This window comes from Brienomyrus brachyistius, chromosome 23, assembly GCF_023856365.1.
Source record: "Brienomyrus brachyistius isolate T26 chromosome 23, BBRACH_0.4, whole genome shotgun sequence".
Lineage (NCBI taxonomy): Eukaryota > Metazoa > Chordata > Actinopteri > Osteoglossiformes > Mormyridae > Brienomyrus > Brienomyrus brachyistius.
In genome coordinates, this window is record NC_064555.1 from 6,533,404 (window position 1) to 6,559,278 (window position 25,875).

The 25,875-nt window shown below is 43.3% G+C and overlaps 2 protein-coding genes across 6 annotated transcripts in view; one reads left to right on the forward strand and one right to left on the reverse strand.

Annotated features, from left to right (window-relative positions):
• znf516 (zinc finger protein 516) overlaps positions 1-1,313 on the reverse strand; it is a 42,215-nt gene extending 40,902 nt beyond the window's left edge. Inside the window, exon 1 of one of the 2 annotated variants that reach the window (XM_048993752.1) lies at positions 1,039-1,313. The gene's annotated coding sequence lies outside the window, so the exon portion shown is untranslated. The remainder of the gene's footprint in view (positions 1-1,038) is intronic. The other variant, XM_048993756.1, reaches the window with a different exon arrangement.
• Positions 1,314-17,497: 16,184 nt separating this feature from the next.
• The window catches only part of LOC125718611 (zinc finger protein 236-like), a 30,089-nt gene continuing 21,711 nt past the window's right edge, over positions 17,498-25,875 (forward strand). For 2 of the 4 annotated variants that reach the window (XM_048992511.1, XM_048992512.1), the window contains exons 1-10: positions 17,498-17,636; positions 18,896-19,038; positions 19,902-20,066; positions 20,491-20,669; positions 20,773-20,903; positions 22,032-22,204; positions 23,094-23,216; positions 23,467-23,631; positions 23,945-24,164; positions 24,347-24,619. In XM_048992511.1, coding sequence (XP_048848468.1) covers positions 17,585-17,636; positions 18,896-19,038; positions 19,902-20,066; positions 20,491-20,669; positions 20,773-20,903; positions 22,032-22,204; positions 23,094-23,216; positions 23,467-23,631; positions 23,945-24,164; positions 24,347-24,619 — 1,624 coding nt within the window. In that variant the 5' untranslated portion in view covers positions 17,498-17,584. Of the gene's footprint in view, positions 17,637-17,900; positions 18,286-18,314; positions 18,579-18,895; positions 19,039-19,901; positions 20,067-20,490; positions 20,670-20,772; positions 20,904-22,031; positions 22,205-23,093; positions 23,217-23,466; positions 23,632-23,944; positions 24,165-24,346; positions 24,620-25,875 lie in introns of those variants that run through there. The other 2 variants (XM_048992514.1, XM_048992513.1) reach the window with 2 other exon arrangements.

Below are 25,875 nucleotides of genomic sequence, written 5' to 3' on the forward strand. Positions count from 1 at the left end.
CTGAGCAGGCACGTTCTCATAAAAAAAATCGTCATCGCATAATTAAGGTCCAGATTGTTTCTTCCGTTACAGATTTGGTAGTAATCTGGACCAGTAAAGAAGTGAGTCAAACTGCCCTACTTGGCTATGGCCGGGGCCCTTTCAGTTAAACGGGAAAACGGTTATTATTCTACAGTAGGCAATCTAGTAGGAAGCGTGCGAAACTGCGTTAAAATAGTTCTAATAAAGTAAACAGGATGTATGATGTTATCGCTAGAACTGCCACGGTTTGTCATATTCACAGTATAGCAAGTACTGCCCGATGTTTTAAATGTCGTTTTTAACCCCATGACATTATGCGGCAAGCTGTTTAAAAATCACAAAGTGACAAGTATATTAAAATAAACATGCTCGGACCAGTTCGTCCACTTGCAAAATACTACAATCAATCAAACCAATTTACATCTATCGTCCACGCTAAAATCGGGTCCTGTGTAAAACGACGGACCTCACTTTTTTATTTCTGCGATGTATTTCATACAGAGAGAGGACGGCATGTGTGTATTTTTTAACTGAAACGTCCAGTTGATCATGCCTAAAACGTCAAAACCTCAACTTCCTAAAATGGATCAGAAAGAAAACTGCACCCACTCTATTTGCATACTCTGTATTTAAAATGCATGATTAAGCGACTGGAAATATCCGCGATGTTTCTGGAATAGCCCTTTGTTATTTCCATCGCTATTTCAAAGGGGATACTCAACTGTGTCATCCAGGCTATTCGCTTTGCTCATGTGTTTTATTCCTTTATTACTGTAGCCTACTTTAAGAATATAACCATCTCGGCTCACCGTCGCCCACCAAGTCGGTGTTTTACAGTAATTACAATGTACCAAGTACCGCAGCATTAACGCCACGTATTCCTGTAAAACGTAAAGTTTATCCATATGTCTTTATATCATCCTTTGATTGCGTTCCGGTGTAAAACAAGTCTATGAGATACCAGGAAGAGCCTATTGCGCGTCAACGTAAACACACCGATGCAAGGCTGAAACCTACCTTTTGGCTTATGAATCAAACTCCTGGAGAGGGCAGAGAGATTAAAAAACAGCTGAAGGTGAGACCCTGCGCTGTATGTAGAACTGCACATGATTGAGCCAGATCCATTATCCCAGTGGGGATTACCTTAAATCGGACGCGGTTTTCCTGCACAAAATATTTACGATCCTGTGTCTTGTCTGCAGAAGCGATCCAGACGGCGCGCGACTCTGCCCCCCAAACGCCGCAAAGATCATTCACCAGGCAGAGCGCATGTGTCTATACGGCGGTTTTCCTACTCACTACACCTGAGGCAGCAATGGTTTCTTCCGTATTAAATCTGTTATTGTCTTATCAGCACAAAGTTCTGGCGATGCAGAGAAAGTGCATGTGTAGAACAGTTGTCATTCGCTGAGTGCACGTTACACAGGCTACCTTGTTAAGTACTACAAGTTAACACGTTTTCGTTTAGCATGTCCCATTATACCTTTGTGGTTTGGTTAAATAGTTCACTTGGTATCTCGATTTATTTTTATTTTTTTTTTGGGGGGGGGGGGCGTATTCGGAATCTGATCATTTAAGAGTCAAACGTGAAGTGTCCGTCATGACACAGAATCTCACTAGGTAGTTTATAATAGGACTATGGGGGCATTTTACCATTTCCAAAATATTTTTTTTCATCGTAACTAATGAAAGTTCAGATTTATACATTTATACACCCAAAGGCACAGCCCTGGGGTGTAAATTACGATATAAGTACAGGTGTGAAGGTCTGAGCTGCCATTCACGTTTAAGAGCCTCTGTCGCCCTCGGGGATTATACAGATTCGTCAAAACTGGTGCCGCTTCAGAACTGCTTCTTTATTTTTACGTATAAAATGTTCGTAGGCCTAATTTAAGGAGTAGAATGCACCAATGTGATACGATGCAAGGGTCTGTTCTGGTCATATACTTCGCTCCTTCGCAATTTTCCTGATAATGCGTCCCCGCTTTATCCAGAAGGGATTGATGTAATGTATTCACAAAGAGCTTTGCGTCATTCTGGCTGGTCTCTGAAAGAAGAATGTACATATCTCTGCAGAAAATATGAGGGCTACTTAAAGCACACATTTCTTACAGTGCCAACAAGCCAACTAAATGACTGCGATAATAAAATCGAATTTGTGATTGTGTTTCAAATAGAGCAGTCACTTAAAATTTCAGGAAACATAACCTAAGGTGCACTAGACTGGGATATGATTTAATGATTTCAGGTGGTCTGTTGATGGTGGACTATATTGCAGATGGAAGTCATTCCCTCATTTAAAACAAACATTGTGCCATTAATGTTTTTCCAAATTTATGTTTTTTTAATCTTACAAAACCCCGATCAAATTTAAAATATGCAAAACTTCTCATTCAATTATCCGTTTACAGTATGTAGGTGCCGTATGTTAACTCTTCATATATTGGCGATTACACTCTAAAAACAATATTATGAAATTGTAACTTTATTGTTATCGTAACGTGTTTTGCTATTGCGGAAGGAGCATTGTCTTGTTCTTTATACTACATACAGTTCAAAAATGCAGTTGACTGCGTGATTTCACAGCTAGTAAAAGTACTAATTGACAATCAAAGCTAATTCAATTAGCCTTCCACCGTCAACCCCCGAAATATATCCAATAAATCCTTCCCAACATAGATCCCATTCTAACTCCGATACTTCGCGAAACCAGAAGAAAATGATAGCAGCTAGGAAATGCGTTTAGTAGGCCTATAAAGACTAGTGTGAAAACCGATGACAAAATAACACAATCAGGCTGAAGGACAAATAAAGAGAACACGAAACGAAAGACGAGAAATACCGCAATAAATAAAATATTGGCAAGGCGACCAAATTTGCATCTTGTTCACACGCCTAGCTGTACACAGTCGCATATGAACGGCGTGACCTTGCAGGACCATGAGTTTCACTACACCCCAGGGATTGACACTTTGATGGAGAGGGACGGACTTCCCCATACATTAGAAAGTCAGCTTCTTTATCCAGTCTTGCTAACTGGGACGATCTTCGTTTTACGACGGGCCAGCAAATCTGCAATATGAATTCGTTTTAAAGTGAAGCATCTGGCCTAATTATTCAGGAAACTGTTAAGCGAATGACGTTTTTCTTCATTTTTTTAACAAGGCTGCGCGGTGACAAAGGGTAACCCGCTCCTCTCTGTTAGACAGCCTGCCCATCTTCGCCCTCTTTGTTAACTGGGATCAATGTTTGCCCAAGATGTTTGACTGCTTCTAACGTTTATGTAAAAAAATAAACTTTTAACACGTTTCAGTGCACCATAACTGACGATCTGAGTCGTAGTTTCTGCCTTTGTTTTCCGTAGACTAGTTACCCAGGGACACAGCAATACAAGCGGTGATTAGTTTCTGCCACATCATCATTTCGACATCCCCCTTCATTTATCCTTGCGGTACATAGATAATTTCAACGAGTGCATCACAAAAATGACTGTTACGGTGCGGGTAGCAACACAGACCGGAATGAGAATGTGTTCCCTGCTCGCAGCTCATCACCTAATTGGCTCGATTAGTAAATGAGTCAATAAAATTAATATCTTTGGATTATCATATATAGGTTACATTTAATTATAATACTGGTTTGTGTATGCCGCCCCAGCATGCGGAATTAAATAATTAAATGTTATATTGCATTTTTATATGTTAAAGGAAATACTACGTAAATCAGGTATTTACTGAGCATCATTATAATACGTAAATCAACGTGATATTTCAAGAATAAGTGCAAGAGTGTTATTTTTCACTTAATACAAGAAGAGGATATGTAAAATCAAAGACAATAAATGGTCTAGCACAGACGATCAAACAAACCTGGCAAGGCAAACAAGATGGAAGACCTCAGGTAGCTTACGAACACTTTGATTGTCAAACATTAAAAGTCCTGCGTTGGGGGAACAACTCTGTTCAGAGGAAGGCTAAGTAAACCACAGGGACAACCAGACTCATTAGGAAGCTCTCCCACAGGCCTGATCTAGAGCACAAGTCCTTTTTGTTTCTATGGCGATTAGATTCGACTCATCATTAGCCAGCAGAAAGCAAGCTGATGTTAACCATGAGCAGTGTACGGTAATCCTTAGCGTAAATAAGAGCGATGCGTCTTTCTAATGTACGATACCGCAAAGTCCTCTTGACAAGGTCTTAATCCACACGGGCAGCATGAATAGACCTGGGCAAGAACAGATCAAAGGCTGGCACCAGCTGTTTCCATTGTTTATATGGAATTAGCCAGCTTCTCGATTACCGTAACAAACATACGTTCTGAGTTCCAAATTCATTTTTTTCGGTGATACTGTGTATTTATCTGGTTGGAATGTATTGTTCATTAATGAAACTGGAAAGGAAAATAAATTGTCTCCATTGTAAAATGATAGTACCATTGATTTTTGTTCAGTAAATAATTTATTTAAAGGCTGCCATTATACAGAGTACACTATTTTTACACTTCACCAATTTATAGAGTTGGATTTTTAATCTAGCTATTTAGACTAAATTGCCCACTTTGAAATGCAACAGCAGGATTTGAACTCCTTCCTGTCAAAGATGAGATCTAAGTACCTCTCGTTATATATACAGTTGTCGATTAAGGAACCTGCCCAGTTGGGGTAAGACAGCGGGGGATGAAGCATAGAAATAGTCTACGCCTAGAGTGGTAGCTGCATGCATAGCTTGCTTGGAGCCAGAGGGTCATATCATGATAGAGTGTATTCCTAGTTTTGTTGCAGTGAGAAATGTTCACACTGGGTGATGCAAATTTGGGCTTAAATGCACTACTTTACCTCTTTAATATGCAGCTTCTGAGTGGCTAAGCTGAAGCACTCCTACATTCACTCATTTTATTGCATTTATGGCTACTACAGAAAGTACCTGACTATACTTTTGTGAAACTAAAATCACAGAATTGACATGTGGCCTGTCAGACATAACAAAATCATGCCCTCTTTGAGCAGTGACTGCTGAAGTTTGTCTTCCATTCTATTTTGATATGATTCCTGTGATCGAGCCCCTGCCAGCCCTGTTCTCCAGGTATAATTCAGATTCGGTTCATCAGGTGCATCAGGACATTAATGTACAGATTAAACACACCGAGGATGCAGCTTGGGGGAGTCGAGGGCTTCTCGAGACTGTCCCCGTCTCCCTGTGGGATTTCGATTGGCCGATATCAAGGGACCATCTGTCGATTGCTCCCCGTAACTCTGGGCGCGTCATTCGGAAGAGCTGCTCCAGGAAGTCAGAGTTCTTCGAGAGGATTTCCAGCGTCTTCAGCTCTTCCACTTAGAAAGCAACAAGAACAAAGTCTAGTTTTTTTTTTTTATGCCTGTTCTGTAGAAACAAACACACTTTGTCATTCAATACCCCTTTGAGTTTGTGTAATATAGTTAGATATCCTGTTTTTGAGCACTGCGACAGGAAGTCTGCTCTGAGAGTTTCAGAAGATGAAGCATTCTTTACTGGCAAACGTGAATGATCAGAATACTGGAACGTTTCTTTTTAAAATGTGTCTACCAGCATTGAATCGCTTTTCTGCACTATGTCTCGTGCTGGCAGTGTTACACCATGTTAATGAACAGTGCAGAGAAACACCCATGGAAATCATGGCCAACATTGGTTTTGCACAACATTGACTGATAATATCAGGCCATGGTGAGTGTAGACTGGCCTTAGTGACTGCAGACTGACCTTGTAAAATGCAGACTGACGAGAGAGAGTGCAGACTGGCCTTGGTGAGTGTAAACCAGCTCTAGTGCTTACTTGAACCTAGAAGCTACACAATGACTGTAGGCTATTAATCAAATGCAGTCTCAATACTTTTTTTTACTGTACATAATTTTTTACTATAAATCTGCAAAATAACGCTTTTAAAAACATCTATAAATGACAATATTCCCAACTCACACATGTGGTTGATAATGTGGTTGATAGCTGAAAATGAAACTCAGCTGGATGATCAATTTCTGCTATAGTCAGATTCTGTTAGATTATGTGCTTGACAATTCACCTTTTCCCACACTAAGTTTTCATTTAGAAGTGCCTCCTAATTCACTGGAGACATTACTGGCCATTGGATGGACATTACTAGACATTGGATGGACATTACTGGACATTGGATGGATATTAATGGACATTGAATGGACATTAATGGACATTGAATGGACATTAATGGACATTGAATGGACATTATTGGATATTGGATTGACATTAATGGACATTGCAGGGACATTATTGGACATTGAATGGACATTATTGGATATTGGATTGACATTAATGGACATTGCAGGGACATTACCAGCATCTACACTTACACGATTTAAGTCATTAAGAAAGAAACTAAGCAAGTCTTAGCCCATGTGGTCTGTTACTCCAGGGGGAGATTTGAAACCTAAAGTTCAAAAGGGCTACCAACTGATGCTAACTTCAGTCTCTCGATGTGCCATCCAACTGTCCTATCAAATCCCACGGTCATTTTTTCGTTAATTACTCGCATGGTCTCATTGTGTCCTCTACTGGACAGATCACGTTCTTAAGCACACAGGGTAGTTCTCTAAAAACTACCTTTCTTCTATAGACTTTCTTCTATAGATATTTTGTGTGTGACTTATATTTACTTGTGCAGATTCATTGCTGGCGTTATTTTCACTATCACTTCCTCTTTTCTACAGTTTCTGAAACACCATAACCGATACCTGCATAATGAAATTATACAGAACAGTATGCATCAAATTCAACTGAAATTTGCGTTTATGTTGGCCCGATTCCTGGGATTTGCACTCAGTTCGGGTATTATAGCAAATATTAAAAACTAAAGAAGTTTTTGACATTTCTTGTAACTTTGTATGTTGCGCTAACACATCGTTACATTCTTTTAGAGAACAGGCATATTGTCAGTAACAGACTGTTTTATTATTTTAACTGCTACAGGGTCACAAAAGGAGTTTGGGAAAAAATAGTTCTGAAAAGATATGTGGTTTATAAATATATTATTTGAGATTATACATGTTTTAAGTATAACTTTTATTGAAATAGTATAGAATATATTACATTTTACTAGATAAACCATGCACAAAATTTGGTTGCGTAATATTACCGTGGTGTACTGGGCAAATATTATGGAAGTTCAGTTGATAGATTATCGTGTAATAGTTATACGTGTTTGCTAATTTTTTTCGTATCACAATTTGCATGAATTCAGACAGCTGTTAACTGTCACTTGCTTATTGTCTACATGTATTAAGGCTGAAGAGTGCAGCGCAATCTGAGTTGCGAAATGAAAGTGGCTGCCTGGCAGTTTACGAATTTTATTTAATGGCGTGACATTATCAGTTTAACAGCGCAATTAGAAATGCATGTATCAACACGTTTTATAATTATTATACATGCATGTAAGGAAGTTTCATGCAAGTAAAAATCACTTTTGCTGGGTTAAAGAGGGGGGATTCAGAGGACGTCATGAAATGCAGGAGGGGCTCCATTGTACAAAGCAACATACTCTGAAATATAAATTCTCTGGAGTTGGACCCAAAACAAAATAACGAGTGGAGACTCTCTTAATCTCTCTAAACATCCTGGAGCGATTAAAACCATTAATTCATAGTTAAACTTCTTATGACGTAAATTTAGCGTAATGTATACTAAGTATTACATGTTATTGTAGTATAAATAAGAATAGATTAGTATGTTAGCTGCATCAACTCTTTCTGCCTTACGCCTACCACAGTAACCCTTAAGGGTAGCATATGTTACGTACATATGTACCCCGGCCCGCCTCACCACTATTGTAATCGATGGTGTGCCTTGTGGGTACCTCTGGCACTGGGGCAGCTGGCGCTGACGTGGTGTCGGGTTCGAGTACCCGTCTCTTCACACAAATGACCCACGTTTTTTTTTGTTTTTTGTTTATATGCTTCAAAAGAGCTGCAACTCGACCCCCTAATCTCCAGTTACCCGACAGAAACATAATCCCCCCCCCAACCCAACCCCCAACTCCTGAAAAAACTAATGCCATTGTTTCTTGTATTAGCTCAAAAATAGGGATTAAAACCAATGTTTTTTTGTTTTAATTTGTTTTTATGGGTTTTGTTATGCCACATAAATGCTGCATAAGAGCACTTCACATTTCGTTAGTTCAGTATTATTTCCTTTATGTGCAGGAGAGTAAATAATAGAGAAGTAAAATGATTACACAGAGATAATTCCGGCGACGTAGTATCTGAAGAATGTTAATTATAATCAGGGGTTTGGTGCTGCAATGGAAAAAGGACTGGAGGTGTTTCATTCACCTTAACTGCTCATCTGAAATGTGTGTGACTGTGCAGGGAGCAGGCAAAGGGGCTCAATCACAGTGCTGCGGTTCTTCATTGGGGGATGGGGGGCATTCGGCCCCTCCCCCTGCCTTCCCAACAGAAACGCCGTCAGCTCAATCGATGCCCTGAATCTGGACCTGGGAGATGGAAACCGGGTGGTCAGCAACATCGCGGCGGAGCAGAGCAGCGGCTGTGCGGAGCAGGGAGTCGCCGGTCCATTTCTGGCGTTCAGAAACGTCACGTCACATTAAACCCCCCAGAATCCAGTCAGAGAATCCTCTTTTAGCATCTCAAACTTCAGTTTCGACAGACTTCTGAGCCTCCGGCCTTGCAGGGCGCCTCTTTCACTTTTCTGCGTCAGCATGTCTAAAGGCATAAAAAAATCACAATGGACCCATATAACAGGGCAGACTGTGTAATCACTAGAAACCTCATCTGAAATTCAGCACTAATTCAAATTAACAATGCTTAACCATGAGTACAAGGGTGGTCTGAATGTCATTGTTGTCATTTTAGAGAAGAGTCTGAGTTCACTTTTTAACTGGTGGGTGACTTGTGCCCCCCCCCCCCCCGAGCACCCCACCACCATCCTCTGTCTGCTGCTGAACATGGCCTGTGAGAACAGTATGGTCTAGGAAAAGGTCTCGTTGCCCACCTGTTACAAAAAGAAGAGCTACCGCATTGTCAAAGTGCAGCCGGTGGAAGGACCCATCTGCTGCGTATCTCTGTGCTTAAAATATTTAAAATAACTACCTTCTTTTGCAGTTTTTGCTTCTCAGAGATAAGCCACATGCCAGTGGTCCCTGTCAATGGTGTAGGAGAGAGTTTGATATTGGGAGGAGGACAACTCAATAATTTAAATACAAAGGTCTATTTATAGGGGGGCGTGGATGAAGCCAAATGAAATATTGGGAGGGACACATACCCCCTTCCCCCGTGTTCTTACAGCTCTGGCTCCTTTCTGCATGTACCAGCAAGCTAACCTGAGTCAGCCATGAGAGAGAGACTGGGGGAGGTGGTGGTGGGGTGGGGGGGGGGGTGGAGTTTATCCCAGGCAAGATGCCAGTCCATTGCAAGAGAAACATTCAAGTTATTTGTACATTTCCGCTTAAATATGTGGACCTAATAGCAAAAACACTGAACTCAACTGGTCTTTATTCAGCCAACATTAAAGGTACCCATTCCATCCATCCATCCATCCATACATACATACATCCATTCCTCCTCCAACGTCTTGTCCTTTCAGTGTTCAATTAATAAATGACTAAACAAACTAACAAATGCTACCAGTAGTCACTGCACTAATGTTGCACTGCAAAATTATTTTCAAATTATCATTATAATCAGTATCGGATACGTATCTGAATTTGAGAAGAGCTGCTTCCATCATTAGTGCATGATGGCTGTCTTCTTTTGTGATAAGACAGTTATATGGTGTTATGCACCTTAAACATTTAAGCTGCTTAGAAAAATCTTTTAAGAAGCGTTCACAAAATGCATAGAAAAAAAATGGCACGTTGACCCATTGCTGAATTTATCGGTCTGAGCGCAAGAGATTTTCTTTGCAATTAGATTGACTAAAAATGCAGCCGACAGCAGTATTAGGGATCATACCATTAATGCTGTTTGCCCATAATTAACACCAATTAATTTTAACATGCAGAACAGTGTGATTGTCCTCTCCGCCCCTTCGAGGACACATATGCTCTCTGTGTGCTTAGCGATGCGACATCCTGCAGTGGAATATGTTCCAGGATGCTCCGGGGATAAAAAAAAATGGAAGAGAGCAGGGCAGATGGCATGGTTGGACCGTGGCAGCTTTGTGCAAGAACATTCAATTCCTGCAATGTCCTGAAGGAGGCGCTGTCCCGCAGCTTCCCCTGGACTGGCAGCAGACCCCCCTCCCTCTGGAGCACGCGGCTCACATCTGCCCTGCCTTTGTCTCCCCCCTGGCCCATGTGGGAGTAAACAAAGGGCCTCTTTTGTCTTCCCTCCTCCCTCTGCCAGCCAGCTCCCGGGAAACACGCATTCAGGCCCCCAGAAGTCACTGCTGTGCCTTTTAGCGTCTAAACTCTGCGTCTGCGTTTGTGCTTTTACATGTAAATGCTCATATACTTAATGCCTTGAACACAACAGTCAACAAAGATTTATTTAATACAGAAGATATTTATTATGACTGGATAATGAGTAAGAATGGCACCATTCTTCCTGGATAAAGCACGTCCAGTAGTGGGTCACAGGAAGCCCAGAGTCCTTTGCAGGAAGCACAGGGCAAGGGACACCCAGGGCGGGATGTCGGTGTAGGGAAATCAGACCCCCTTATAATTATTAGGATAAACACAACATCAAACACGTTTATTTTTGAGGTCATTTGAAACAGATGCTAATCAACCAACAAATAAAGAGTGCTACATTATGATGATAATTACCAAGTGGTTTTGTGGATCTCTGAAATAAATGGGGGGGGGGGGTAAGAGCGGGAGAGACTATCACTAGAGATGGGGGGGGGGGGGGGGTGCCGCGATCCAGGCCCAGATCGAGCGCTAGCAAGAAAACCTTCTGGCAACCGCAGACACGTGCAGCGAGTCGATGGCGTCGGGGCACAAAGACCCTGACCCCGGCTTTAACCTGGGGAGCCGCCAGCTGCCAGGACATCTAATCTCATTAAGACAATTAGTCAGCCAAAGCGTAACCTCGACAGGAACCTTCATAACCCGCAGTAGAGGGAGACATTTCCTCACTTCCTCATTCAGCAGTCGGTCGTGCTTCATTGCAAAGCAAGACACTCTGGCCAGTGACAACATGCAGATGTAATGTAACATAAATCTAACTCTAACTGCTTATGCTGATCTGAGTTGTGGGCATCAATCATTGCTTGATGACAAATACCAAAACAACACAGTGTAGGCAGACAGTAAGTACAATCAGTGGTGGAAAGTTCAAGTCCAGAAAGTACAGATCTAGACCAAGGTTTTGTTTCACCCAACCAGTTGAGTCTCTGTGACTGTGACTCTTTATCCTCCGCTAGTTGTTTGAAACAAAACCTTGGTCTGGATTTGTACTTTCTGGACTTGAACTTTCCACCTCTGAGTACAGTGTGATAGCAAGCACAAGCAAACCAACTGTGCCGAAACAGCTGCTGTGCGACCCACGGAATGGGACAGAACTGAGCACTATTATTGTGGTTCAGTTCTAGATTTTATTCAATACTTACTATTTCAAAATGATATTCTGAGGAACTAATCCTCTGGCCGGGAAGCTACTTATTGCTTCTTCATTGGCAGGGGCAGATTCCCGTCCCCGTCAGCACACGCATCAAAATTACGAAAACGAAATATGGAACCATAGGAGAGACACATTCACCCACAAAAATATAACTACCCCCAAATGTCCTCCCCAACTGAATTTTTTTACAGGAGCTCCTACTCATTGAGTTCAAGCTCAAATTTTTGTTTGTCACATGCATAGTGAAACACTGTACAGTGAAATGTTTTACCACCTGCTTTCTGGATTGTGCTTGACAAAATATATATAATACAAAGAATAAGACAAAACAGTATAAAAGCGATAAATTAAAATAAAAAACAATAAAAATAACATCTATCCATCTTCTGTAACTGCTTACTCTACTCAGGGTCAGGGAGAGAGTCCGGAGCCTACAGGCACAAAGCAGAGAACAACCCATCACAGGGGACACTCTTATACCATGCACTCACTCACCATGCACTCACACACCATTCACTCACCATGCACTCACACACCATCCACTCACTCACCATCCACTCACCTACCATCCACTCACCATGCACTTACACAACATCCACTCACTCACCATGCACTCATTCACCATCCACTCACACACCATCCACTCACTCACCATCCACTCACCTACCATCCACTCACCATGCACTTACACACCATCCACTCACTCACCATGCACTCATTCACCATGCACTCACTCACCATCCACTCACACACCATCTACTCACCATGCACTCACATGGCATCTCCTCATGAGGATGCAGTGGCTGTGGCAGCCACCGTGGCAGCATTTTGCATGCCTGTCCGTTATCGACAGACGGCGCGCAGTTCCCATCATCCCCAGCGTTCTGTTACCTTCACACTGTATTTCCAAGCGTACTCACAGAAGTCATGGAAACCTCAGTCCCTGGCTGACGTCCTCCCCACAGAGAGCAAAAAAGAGCCTCCTGTATGTTGAAGCGCATGTCATGGGGTTGGAGAAAGGGTTGCTAGTGGCAACTGGGCCCACCAGGCGATGCCGCTCGGTCCAGAGAATAACTCAGCCGATGAGCCGGGCCACCTCCCCCGAAGGCCCAGCGCTGTGTCCATCGGGGAGGCTTTTAGTGCAGGTTGAGGACACTCAAGGAGAATAACCCCCCCTTGTGCAGAACTAGCTCTCCCGATACCTGCCTCCCTCACAGCTCGAGCATTCCCTCAACGTTTTTTCAACATGTCAATAACGTAATGGCAGTCAGACAGACCGATAGTGTCTGAAAACAATGAAAGCAGGACTGGAAACAGAAGACGATCCAGAATATCAGAGGCGAGTATCCTGCGGTGTTCTCAGAAGCAGATTACATGGAATTCAGCATTGTTTTCCCCTGCTGCCCCTGAAAAAGGGCTCCCACTTGCAACATTAGTGCATCAGCACGTTAGGTCAAACAGTGACATTCACACGGGAACGGTAAACAGGACTCCAAGACTGACTTACTATAAACAGCTGCACCTGACAGGCTAAGTGCCGCTTCTTCACATCCTTCATAATATGAAGCCTTAGACGCGCCAGGGAAGGCAGCCTCACGCACGCTTGCTAAAAATAGACCCAAACCACAAGCCCCCTAATGTCCAAAAATAGCCTGTAACTGTACAGGAAAAAAAATAAAATATGTGAAGAGAAAGGTGTGTTTAAACTTTTTTTTTTTCCCTGCAGCAGTCCAGTCACATGACGGAAAATGAGTCCCAGTCAACTGTTTCATAAATGTCCCAAATTTTAAAAACAATGTTAAAATAAATTAATTTTGAGGGACACACATTAATACTACTCTTGACAATATAGCAAAGAAAGACGTGATTGGGAAAAAGGTTGTTGTTTAGGGTTGCAAAGAGCCTGCTTAATTACCGTTTTAATACCAGATTAATTATGTTTAAATACCAGAGATGTACCATTTAAACACGGAACAGTCAGCCCTTCTTGTGTAACGTGCAGTTCGGTTTACAGTGACACTTCTAAGCTTGGCATAATCGCAGGGTGGGGTTCAATCAGCACCATTGAAAGTGGGCGGTAAAGGGTCCAAAGTAGTCCCTGGCCCAAATTCTTGTCCTCTCGGTTTTTGTCTCCTTTCTGGATTTATTGCCCCTGCTCACTCCCCCCCCCACTCCATGTGCTGGCTACTCCTGATGCCCCCAGTGTGACCTCTCTCAATCCATATTAGAAGCTATGTTTTTCCTTCAGTTTTCCTTCTTCCTTTGTCTTTGCAATGTGATTATTTTTTCAAGGGGTTTCATGGAGCTAGGAGAGATTCCATCACTGCCGATATGTCGTTTTGGATGCCGAATTAAAATGTGCTCAGTTGTGCTCATTGATATAGTAAAAGCTCCATTGTCGCTGTTAGATTGATGGGTTTCTTTTTTTCCCAGTGGTTAGACCTCAGCTGCTTCTCTGTGTGAAGAGTCAGGTTGTAAACAAAAGATACGCTCTGCTGATATTTATATACCACTCATGCAAAAACTTGTGGTCTCTCAGCCAGAGGTTTTGTCATGTATAAATTCCCTTTAAAAAACAGCTGTAGCTAAAGATCTGTGGTATTTGCACTCTCTAACAACGTCCACATTCTATGGGCTGTTAAATGTCATAGTAGATTCTCTCTACATCTAAAAAGAAATAGCATCGGCAAAGTAATAAAATACAGATTTGTCAACTAAAACTTTCAAGATTATCTGTGGCCTGTTGTCGGTTAAGTGAATTCTTATTTCCTCATTAACCCACTACCATGCCCTTCCTGTCAGTTACTCGCCACTGCCCTCTGCTGACACATCCTGCATGGTTTTTTTTCGTTTTTTTTTTTTTTCAGAAACTCAAAGTAGCTCTTGCTGAGAAATCCACTTTTCAATACTGTGCTGTATGTAACACATTCCTACCTACATCATCTAAGACACGCAAACTAGCTGGGGTAGTAATATCATTATACATGTGCTTTAAATCATACAGAAATAGGGCTTGGGCAAAATGGAGTGTTTGAACTGGTTCAGGTTTCCTTGATATGAATCCTCTTACCTAGAACACTGTTTCGCAACTCGGTCCTTGGGGACCCCCAGACAGTCCATGTTTTTGCTCCCTCCCTGCTCCCTGCCAGACAGGCCATGTTTTTGCTCCCTCTCCGCTCCCTGCCAGACAGTCCATATTTCTGCAAAAAACGTCGACCGTCTCGGGTCCCCGTGGACCTGGGCTGGGAAACACTGACCTAGAACATGGTACAGAAAAGTCTCAGAATTCCACTTCTCAAAAAAGCAAGTCAGCACACAAAAAGACACTTTGTTCCCCCAAGGACAGGAGAAAATGCTCAACCGACTCACATCTACTTTTTCCCTTTTTGTTTTTAAACAGAAGAAGAAGAACAACAAGAAAACAGAAATGCTCTCGTCCTTCACCAGCTTTTTTTGTCCAGCCCCAGCAGTTCAGAAGAAAAAAAAACAAGCCAGGCATCAGGTCCTCTTTCAGAGCTTAATGCCTGGGCTTTAAGGGCTGGCTGCGAAAGCAAAAAGTGACAAGGGGAGTATTTGTGCGTTCTGAAAGCCAGCTCGCACACAGCCCCTGGCTGGCGGTGTCACGTTGCATTCAGACAGATTTGCACACCCAAGAGAGCTTTTGTTGGTTCCAACTTGGTCCCCAATGTGTGTTCATCTCATAGCAAACGACTCAGCCAGCAGCCGAGGTCACACCGTTCCCTCAGCTTGGCATCTATGTCTCAGTGTGTATGACACCACACTCTCCCCACGCCTTACGAATAACCATATCTAATTGAAACCTGCCTTTCTAATAAGTATTTAATTTCATACTAACTAAATGACAACGAAGACTGCTTGCTGCGTTTGTGTAATTTTATCTTGTATTGTACAGAATGCTACGCACTCCTAATCTTATAAAACAACGCTATATTGATTTCTTTCCTAGTTGTTTTGTGACTTATCTTACCTTTAGCTACTGAATACCCAGCAACGCTAAGATGTAACATCGCGTGACATCTACCTTGCTGTCTTCTAAGATATGTGATACCTCAGCAGAGATGAAGCACAACACAATATATTTTGCTTTCCTTTGTAATATAGAGGAGAAAAATCAATACACACACACACACACACACACAAAAAAAAAAACAAGCTAATGATCTTGCACACTTTGAGTCAACTTTCTGAATTTGCTTTTTAGTCTCTCAGCAGCGCTGAGTGGACTAACTTATTGATTTGATTTTCAGTGCTGTGTTAGCAAGCTGTCCATTGGAGGAGCTACTAAGACCACTGAGCAGAGATATTATAAAGGACCAGCCCTACATCTGTTACAAAAAACATTTGGGTAAATACTAAATACAAAATATATATGTAATTATATTTCACGGTGCAACAGATCAATCAATCAATCAGTAGATAGATAGATAGATAGATAGATAGATAGATAGATAGATAGATAGATAGATAGATAGATAGATTCTTCATTGACCCCAAAGAAATTAAATAACAATATTTAAAAATGATAACAATATTCATAGGAATAATAAGGCTCCTAATCAACAAAGAGACAGTATGTGCCACTGAAGGTAGAGGTAGTGTAGTAAACGATGATTTCCAAGCAGAATTATTACTGCACATAATGTACATGCTATAAATACTATGAAAATGTGGAGTTTGAATTAATCGTCAAAATGGAAGATGTATCATGTTTGCGCATAAAAGAAAAAAAAAATCACATTCAAAAGGTTGAAGCACCTTATGGAGAAGCACAAAATGGAGGGTACATCTTCATCTTCATTAAAACAGAAATAAACCATATACGTCAACCAATTTTAAAGGTTTCATTAATTAAACGTAATTGTACGCATTCTCTAAGCTTGGATGTGATTTATTACCGATAATTTAAATAAAAACTGAAAGTAGGTAAAGGCTATGACACTTTCAATGACATACTTATGTTACATTCTCTCACTAACTCTGGAATATCAATTTTCATCCATATGCTACCCAAAGCTATAGCTTACAGGCAATTCGTCTGTAGTCTTAAAGCCCCTTGTGCTTTTGGCGAGTTCTTAGAAATGATTCCACTGTAACATGCAATACATCTGTATCAGTTATTAATGTACAAGAATAAGTAAGAAGGGAAGTTAAGATAAAATCCACAATGCCCCTCTTTTCGGAGAAATTGCGAGGTAATAGGCCACCTCGTAGACATATGAATGAGCTTATGGTTGTTGCACTTGCAGAAAAGTCACCTATTTACATATGGTAAGCATTATCATGTTTTTCAGCTCATTTGACCTATTTTTTGTAAATCATTTATATATTGATCGTGCCAAGACCTGTTTTTACATATATTTACTGAAACAGATATAACAAAAATGCTTTACTTGAAACCTGTTGAATATGATATGAACACTGATGTTCTTGGTATTTTTTTTTTAGCATTGCAAATGCTGACAAATAAACATGTCTCTTGTGGTTTTTATATTTAAAAACAATATCTTGGGTATTTTGGTTCAGAAACTGGCATATTAGGGCATTCAGATAAAAGCATATTCTCAGCATGTATTTGTTATTTATATTTTTAAGCATGCATGAATACATGCATTATTGCCAGAGAGAGTTGGCCCTCCTATATATACCCAAATACATATACAGCATATATCAAACTGATTTTTGAACATTCTGAAAAGACTTTCTGCCCCAGAAATATTAAATAATTTGTCTTGACCATGTTTGATAGCTATAGATGTGAGCAATCATTCCAAATCGAATCTGACAATATTATTTGAGTTTCTGCAGTGAGCAGCGTTCACTTCACTCAACAAGTACTGTTTGTACACTAGATGTCTCCCTCTTCCGCGGCGGCCGCGGCGGCCCTCAAATTCATGGCCCTCGTGAGGCCGCCATTTTGAAATCCAAATCGTTCACAGTACACCCGCCCTGAATCCAGAAACTATGCCGCGGGGCCGACCTCGCAAACTGAGGGACAAAACCAACGACGGGACAGGTAAAGGACAACAAAACGCCACAAATAAATAAAGCGCCGTGTATGCTTTTCTTTCGGGCGTGCCAGGCGTGGAGAAGTGGCCGCGCTTCCGAGATAAAAGTAGTTAAAGGTTGTGTATATAGTCCCCGGATATGGTGCTGCGGGTGCCCGTGCGTGTCTTTGTGCCGTGAAGGAGGGATCGAGGCGGAATGATATTAATAATAACGACATTTCGGTCGCTCTACTTATTTATTCTGGAACCTTGGGCTTCCCGGGTGCGTTGTGAGGGGCTCCGGAGCCGTGTCGGTTACCTGTGAGCTCCGTGGTGGCTTTTCTCATGCACTATGTCTAAATAAACGTTTTGTCGCCCATTTAACGCCGACATCGTCCCTTCCCAGTGTGTGAGATTTACAGGGAGCGCGCTGCCATTTTCGCAGATTTAAAAAGCCCGATGGAGACTGCATCGAGTGCCCGACGCTCCTAACCGCCACCTTTATAAAGCTGGTCGGTGGACTTTCGTGCAGTTAGTTGGTTAATGGGCTCGGCACTTCGCTGCTTTTTAGCCAGCAAAGCGAACTGGAGTTATCTTTAGCTTCTGACCAGCACGGCGCGTGCCTCTCCCGCTAGCACCCTGGCTAGCTGGTTAGCTAGCTCTTACAGTGTTTATCAGGTTTGCATTTCGTCCAGAATGACGAGTTTGTTAATACAAATTAAGTAAAGTTTACAAGTCAAACCAGTCCTTCTAAAAATGATAGAGATTTGATAGTAAGGTTAATCTTGAGCTGTGTTAGCTGCCCAGCTAGCTGTGTCATTTATACACACTGTCACTTTGGTGGCTGCATGGTCGGTGTCATTTCAAGTGTTTTCTAATAAAAGTTTTATCATTACGTACACAAAGACGGGACAATTCAGTTCACCTAGAAAAGTGGAGTTAAAAATATATCATTGCATATTAGTACGTCTGTAAGTATATCCATAGTTGTTTAAGACGTGTGTTTGCATATGCATTAGAAATATCTGCTTAATCTTCCGCCTGGATAAACGTACGTGTTCCTTAGCGAAAAATGAATGAATCGTTGGTTTACTTAGAGTATTGTTTAATGAAATGGTTCTGCAGCTAGATGCTGGCATCAATGTGTGTGTGTTTTTAAGTTGCGGAGCTGGCCAGCCTGTAGTGGATAGCCATGTTCCACCAAGTTTAACAGTGACTTAATATTCATTCCACACACTGAAAAATTCAAACTTGACATGAGCTTGTTTGTGTCCTTTTTTCCATGTAGAAGATTTGCAGGAATCCCATTCTGAAAACACAGGCTATGGAGGAGCAGAGAGCAAGGAGTTTAAGTGCACGGTGTGCTCGCTGTCATTCACCAAAGAAAGCCAACTTCAGCGTCACCTTCGTGACCATGAAGCCAATGACAAGGTACGGGAGGCATGTGGGCTGTGCTGTGGTGAAGGGTTACCCTCCAGTACCAAAGCATACAGACATGAAACTAAAATGATGCATAGATAGTCTGGGTGGAGTTTCGCACACCTGGTAAAAGTAAAACCTCTCACTTCTGGTCTGGAGTAAAATAACCGATTTGGGCAGGGGCATTGAGACAATGTAATATGGTGAAAATGCACTATACAAATAAAACTGAATTGAGGATTTTCTCAAAATCCTGACTTGCTCTCAAAGTCCAAGCCCTGGTGTGGATACTGACTGAAGTTAAACTTGGCCCAGCTGATGATGCACCTTATGAATCGATACGTTTAATGTAAAAAGGCTTAATGTAGTGCGAAAACACAATTCTGAACCACCAGACAAGTTCCCGTCATTGTTAAATATTGATGTAAGTATTGGAAGTTATTGTTAATTCATTAAAGTTTATGAAATGCAGTTTTATTATTGAAAATTGTCCCTGACCTCTGACTTTGTAATCTGAAATCAGAAATCTGACGTGGACCCTTGATCAAAATGTTTAAGGACCATATGTACCATATATATGCCATATATACCATATATACCATAGCAATCTCCTTTGTATTAAAAAAAACAACGTAATAGCTGTCAAAATTTGTAAAGTTATATTTAAATGAACGACACTGTTGAAATGTTGTTTGTAGCTTAACTGGAACAGAAACCAGCACATTCAGAACTGCGTCCCGGGATTATGATCGAGTTATTTTTCATAAACCATGATGGCAAAGAGGAAGAGATGCCAGTTACTCAGTGCCATCCCTGTTAGATGCCTTTGTTCTGAACCAAAAACGAAGGTCTTGTCTTGTCTTCACCCTACCCAGCCACACCGTTGTGACCAGTGTCCCATGTCGTTCAACGTGGAGTTCAACCTCACGCTGCACAAATCCACGCACGACCTTAAGAACCTCACCTGTCCGGTATGCTGCAAGAAGTTCTCCCGGGCGGCCAGCCTCAAGTCCCACATCATGCTTCACGAGAAAGAGGAGGTCTGGAACATCAAAGCCAAAGGCCACATGATCTTTTTTTTGTTTTTTTTTTTTAAAAAAAAGCTTTTATTAGATCATGATTTTAATAGGGAATTCTACGTAGTTTTGGACAGGAAATACATTCCAGAAGCAGCTAAATGGCTATATAGATTCTCAGTCCAGTGTGTCAAATGCTAGAACATTACTTGTTAAGCATTAAGGCAGGGAATTAATAGAACAGAAAATCAACAGAAAAAAGTGGGGAATTATATGGAATGCTAAATATTTTTTGGCTGTCGACTGCAAGTACATGCTTGAAGCAGAAGGGGAAAGCCTGCATAATATTATTGGTTTGCTATCTGTCTGCTTTTGGGTTTTGTTTCTGGTTGATGCCGTATGCATGGGCTCTCTAGTACCGACGTCCCACCTGCCTGTCTGCCCACAGAACCTAATCTGCTCGGAGTGTGGGGATGAGTTCATACTGCACAGCCAGCTTTCCCTGCACCTGGAGGACCACCGCAAGGAGCTCTCTGGAAACAAGGTCTACACCTGCAATGTCTGCAGCAAGGACTTCAAGATGTCCTCACAGCTGAAGGAGCACAAGAAGATGCATGTTCGGAAGAGGCAAGCTCAACAGCGGGGGGGGGAGGGTGAGGCGATGGATGTTGGCGCAAGACGGGATTTAGAATTCTGACCCGTGTTCCTTCCCTGGGTTTCGTTTGGTCAGGCCCATCTTAGGAAGTTCGAGAAATTACAAGAAGAACATAGACAGGAGCGGTTTCACAAATACTTGCCAACACTGCGGGAAGACGTTCAAGAAGCCCAGCCAGCTGGTTCGGCACGTCCGCATCCACACAGGTCGGTAACGTGTACGATCCCTGTCTACTTTGGGCCTTTGGGCTCTTTTCACCTGCAGCAGAACGTCAGATGCACCGTAAATTCAAGCGTCTCCCACCTCAGAGCCTCATTTCTGAACAACTGACATAACTGAATAACAAGAATTCAGGCATCACAAATACCCAATGAGGCAGAACGGGGGATATTCATTTATCAGTTAACACTCATTAAGGCTCAGTCAAATCACATGTTTTTTTTCTTCCTTAAACATGTGAGTTTTATAATTCTTCTATGAAAGGAAAGTTGAAATAAGAAAAGGAAATAAACATCGCAACAGCATATTAAATTTTGCGTAGTTATGCTTTGTCCTGCAGTAAGATGGTTGAGGTTTCAAGTCCACTTGGGGACACTTCCATTTCTTTATTGACATCACTACTTCCTGCTTGCCGTTTTCTAGCCTCTGACTTTTAGCTAGAGGGCTTGCCTCTTCTCTTCTGGGTACTGTTGCGGATAAAAACGATAGTCTCCACAACACCAAGAGGCAGCTGAATTGACCCCAACATCTTTCCCCAGTTAACCTCAGCCTCTGTGAGGTAAAGTTTGAAAAGGCAGCCAAAAAATAATTCCTCTTCACACTGAGGCGACTTGCATCGACTCTATGTAGTCCTGCCTGTCGCTTAAGGACACAGATTTGTAGCTGTAGATTCATAGACCACATTGTAGGGGATATGTCCTGCTGTTGTATTCTCAATTTGGGTGTTTAATCTGATTCACAACAACAGATTATTCAGTAAAATCCTATCAAATATGAATTTGTGACCAGGTCTCGATATTGAAATTTGCTTCTTATTGCATGGTATACCTAATATGGACAGAAGAGGGCAGTATATAATCACTAATGTCTGTCCTCCTTATTTCTGAATATACATATGCACAGTAGACTTTTGTGCTCACCTTTGATTGTGTGCTTTAATTATGGATTCACTGATCTTCAGACAATGAGATTGTGACCTCTGACCATCCAATGTGAACCTTAAAAGTGGCATTGCTGGACTTTTCAGGTATCTGTAGGCATGGGGAATAGTTTTATTTGTCCTTAATTTTATGTTCCTGGTATGTGGTGTTTTTATGATTGTTTTTGTGGCTCAGGTGAAAGGCCATACAAGTGCACACACTGTGGGAAAGCCTTCAACCAGAAGGTGGTGCTGCAGACCCACATGGTGCGCCACACGGGCGAGAGGCCTCACTTCTGCACATTGTGCCCCGCCTCCTTCTCCCAGAAGGGCAACCTGCAGTCGCACATCCAGAGGGTTCACTCTGAGGTAGGCCGCACGTCCTCAGCCATCTGTCCGCCTCCCCCTCCCAGCCTTTTCTGCTGTCCGCGGTGCGACTAATCCGTGCTCTACTTGGAAAACGGACTCTCTGCTCCTACTTTCGGAGGTTTTAAACTTTAAAAGCGTTCTAAGTCTACAGTTTTTCCCACATGCATAATATACGACGTTTTGCATCCACTAATCAGTGCGAATAATCAACAATGGAGTTAGCTCTTGATTTAGAGGGAGTGCCCTTGCACGCTTACAGTGATGGTTGGCGGGGATAAGGGAACGTGCCTCTGGAATTTCCGGCAGAGCTGAATAGTCGGAGTGCAGCAGTAGCCTCCTCTGTCCAGGCACTTGACCTGCCTGCGCAGTTCCTTCCAGGTTTGAGCAGTCTCTCTCTTTAAACGGATGGAGTGAAGCAGAGAGGCTTTCCACTGGTCTTCTGACACTCTTTGTTTGCTGAGGATTCTGCCGGAAGTCGTGCACTCTCAGGCAGATGCGTCGTCGTTTAGCAGCCTTCCGGCATTAGATGATTCACTGACATGCATTTTGATGTGGCTCTGATCTCCCTATTTTATGGAAAGGAAGGGGCCATGTTTACGGTTAATTTATGATTAACCTTGGTCTTGGGATGGCACTGTGACAATGTGGGTAGCACCATCCCCTCACACCTCCATAAAAGGGGACTCCGATCCCACCCTCCCCTCCCCATGTGGGCTTGCCCTGGCTACCCTGGTTTGCATCCCACCCTGAATGTCCGTTTGCTGGGATATGCTTCAGGCTCCATAAGATCCTGGATAAGCTTTTGGATGGTGGATGGGTATTTTATAGGTTTAAAGTATGACCTGCATCGATGATGTACTAATCCTCACCACTGCCTTCCTGTGTCTAGTCCAAAGGAGTACCGGTGTATCCCTGCCTCGACTGTAGCTGTGTCTTCAAGAGACTCGGCAGCCTCCATGCTCACACCAGCAAGATGCACATGTCCATCGTGGAGGGCCCAGCTCAACCCCAGGTCAGACCCAGGCCTCGCCCTCCCCTCCACTTTTGTAATTGCAGCAGACTGTCATGGTGGAACCTCTGTAATTGTGCTCCTCCAGCAGAAGACAGACTGTAGAAAGATGGCCGCTTTAGGAAGCCAGTGCAGGTTTATCGTTTTTTTTTTTTTTGAGAATCTGAGAAGCTGAGGGTTATACCAGGAAATGAAACTTCCCATCAGATGACCTTTGTCCCCCTCCTCCTTCCCCCCCATGCTCTTGCACCAGGAGCCGGTGGAGTCAGTGCAGGTTCCCCAAGGATCAGAGAGGGTGACAGACGTGATCCAGCAGCTGCTGGACCTGTCGGAGCCAGTGGCGGGGGAAGGTCCTCAGGTCCAGTGTACACAGCAGCCACTCCCCATGGACGCGGCTCTCAACCAGGACATCCTGCAGGTGCCCTACACCTCATGATAATGCCATCTGATCTGGGTTGTTTTTCCTGCGGTTAATGACAGCAGTTGTACAAAACAACATGGCTCTTTATATGGGTAAGATAAATATTTTGAACTTCAGTTTTCCCACAGATGATTTTGTTTATGTGGTCCCCATGGTCAGAACCACCCCCCCCCCCCAAACGGTATCATCAGTCCTAACAGTGGCTGAAGCTACTAGGCGGAATGTTCACAGTGATGTTCACAGATCGCCGTCATGATCGACTCGCATGTTCCCGACGGCTAAACAGGCAGGTTGATGTGATCATTTGCAGCAAGCCCTGGAGAACAGTGGCCTGAGCGCCATTCCTGTGCAGTCGCACACCCAGAACGGCACTGTGTCGCGGCCCACCCCTGCCACCCAGAGCCAGGGCTCTGAGAGTGCCACCGCCGGGCCCTCGGCTGGCCCGCCAGATCCGGGCAAGGGCTCCGGGTCGGACAAGACCAATCGGAAAGGGAGGAAGAGCATCTACAAGAAGCACGTGCAAATGCCAGGTGAGAGGAGGCAGTATCAACATGTGCCGTGCTGCACAGGGAGCAGCAGGGGGCGCCGAGGGGTGGTTGGGAAATCCCATCATGTCTGGCGTCAGTGTTACTTACACATTGCGGGTGCCTGGCTTCTCGGCCAAAACGCTGGGATCCGATCTGGGCCGACTGCCGTCCCCTTCATCTCACAGGCTCCATCCGTGAGGAGAACGGCATCCGCTGGCACGTGTGCCCCTACTGTCCCAAGGAGTTCAAGAAGCCCAGCGACCTGGTGCGTCACATCCGCATCCACACACACGAGAAGCCCTTCAAGTGCAAGCAGTGCTTCCGCGCCTTCGCCGTCAAGAGCACGCTGACAGCCCACATGAAGACCCACACGGGCATCAAGGCCTTCACCTGCCAGTGCTGCATGAAGTGCTTCTCCACCTCGGGCAGCATGAAGGTCCACATGCGGCTGCATACGGGTGAGCTTGTGGTTGTGGCTTCATCGGGGCCTCCTGGACCCTGGGATTGACAAGGCGGGACTGGGAGAGTGGGTGTTGCTTTGCCCTGAAGTATGTTTGGGTCTGACCAGGGAAGACGTGGCCCATTTCTTTAGGGATTGACAGCATGCATTTATTGGTATAGTGGGACTTAACTGAAAACCTGTAGTTTGTGTGGTGAGTGGAGTCTCGGGTGAAAAGTGCTGGACAAACAGCAGTACTGAGCTATGAGGATGCGCGGGAGAGCCAGGCAAGTGAGCACATTCGCATTTCTGACACAGGACTATTTTTGCACCCTCATTCCCAAGATTTCATGAAGGTTGCATCAGTGTTTTTCAAAAGTTTTATATGGAAATGGAGCCTGACAGGAGATGTAATGGTCACATTTCAGTGGGGAGATGGCCGTATCATCTTCCCTCCATAAATTTTTTACATAGATTTTTTTCTGGATGGAAAGGTAACTTTATCAACTCCAGGACCAATACAGTTGGTTCATGTCCCACACAGGGCTTACAGACCACTGGGCTTACAGACCAGGTGGAATCTGTATTCCACCTGATATTCACACTAAGTGTTTGGAGAATTCAAGGCATTACCCAACACTGTTATATAAGCATGGTCTCCAGGATCACATTGAGTGTAAGTGTTTATGGAAGATGGATGCATGGATGAATAGATGACTGGATGGGTGAATCCTGCACCGAATAGGACACAGCTGTTGTTCAGTGTTGCTGCAGTAGTGCTCCAGCTGGGAGCTGGTCCAAAACCCTTAATGACAGTTATATCCTTTTATCCACAAACCACGCACCCATCCATTTATTATCTTTGTTATCATGACGATAATCTGAGGCCTGTCCTGGGAAGGGAGTAAAGAGGAGTAAACCGCGGGTGGCCTGCCAGGACACGTTCATGTTCACACTAGAGCCACGAGTTTGTAAAAACCATTCGTGACCAAGGGAGAACTGGGCAGTGTGAGCTCTGCGCAGAACCCCAAGCTGGTTGCCTGAGTACTGTGCAGAACCCCGAGCTTTCTGCCTGAGTACTGCGCAGAACCCCGAGCTTTCTGCCTGAGTACTGCGCAGAACCATTTGCAATCTGCCTGGGCACCCGAGCCATCTGCCTGAGCACTGCAGAGAGCCCTGAGCTGTCTGCCAGAGGACTGCGCCAAGCCCCGAACAATCTGCCTGAGCACTGTGCAGAGCCCTGAGCTGTCTGCCAGAGGACTGTGCCAAGCCCTG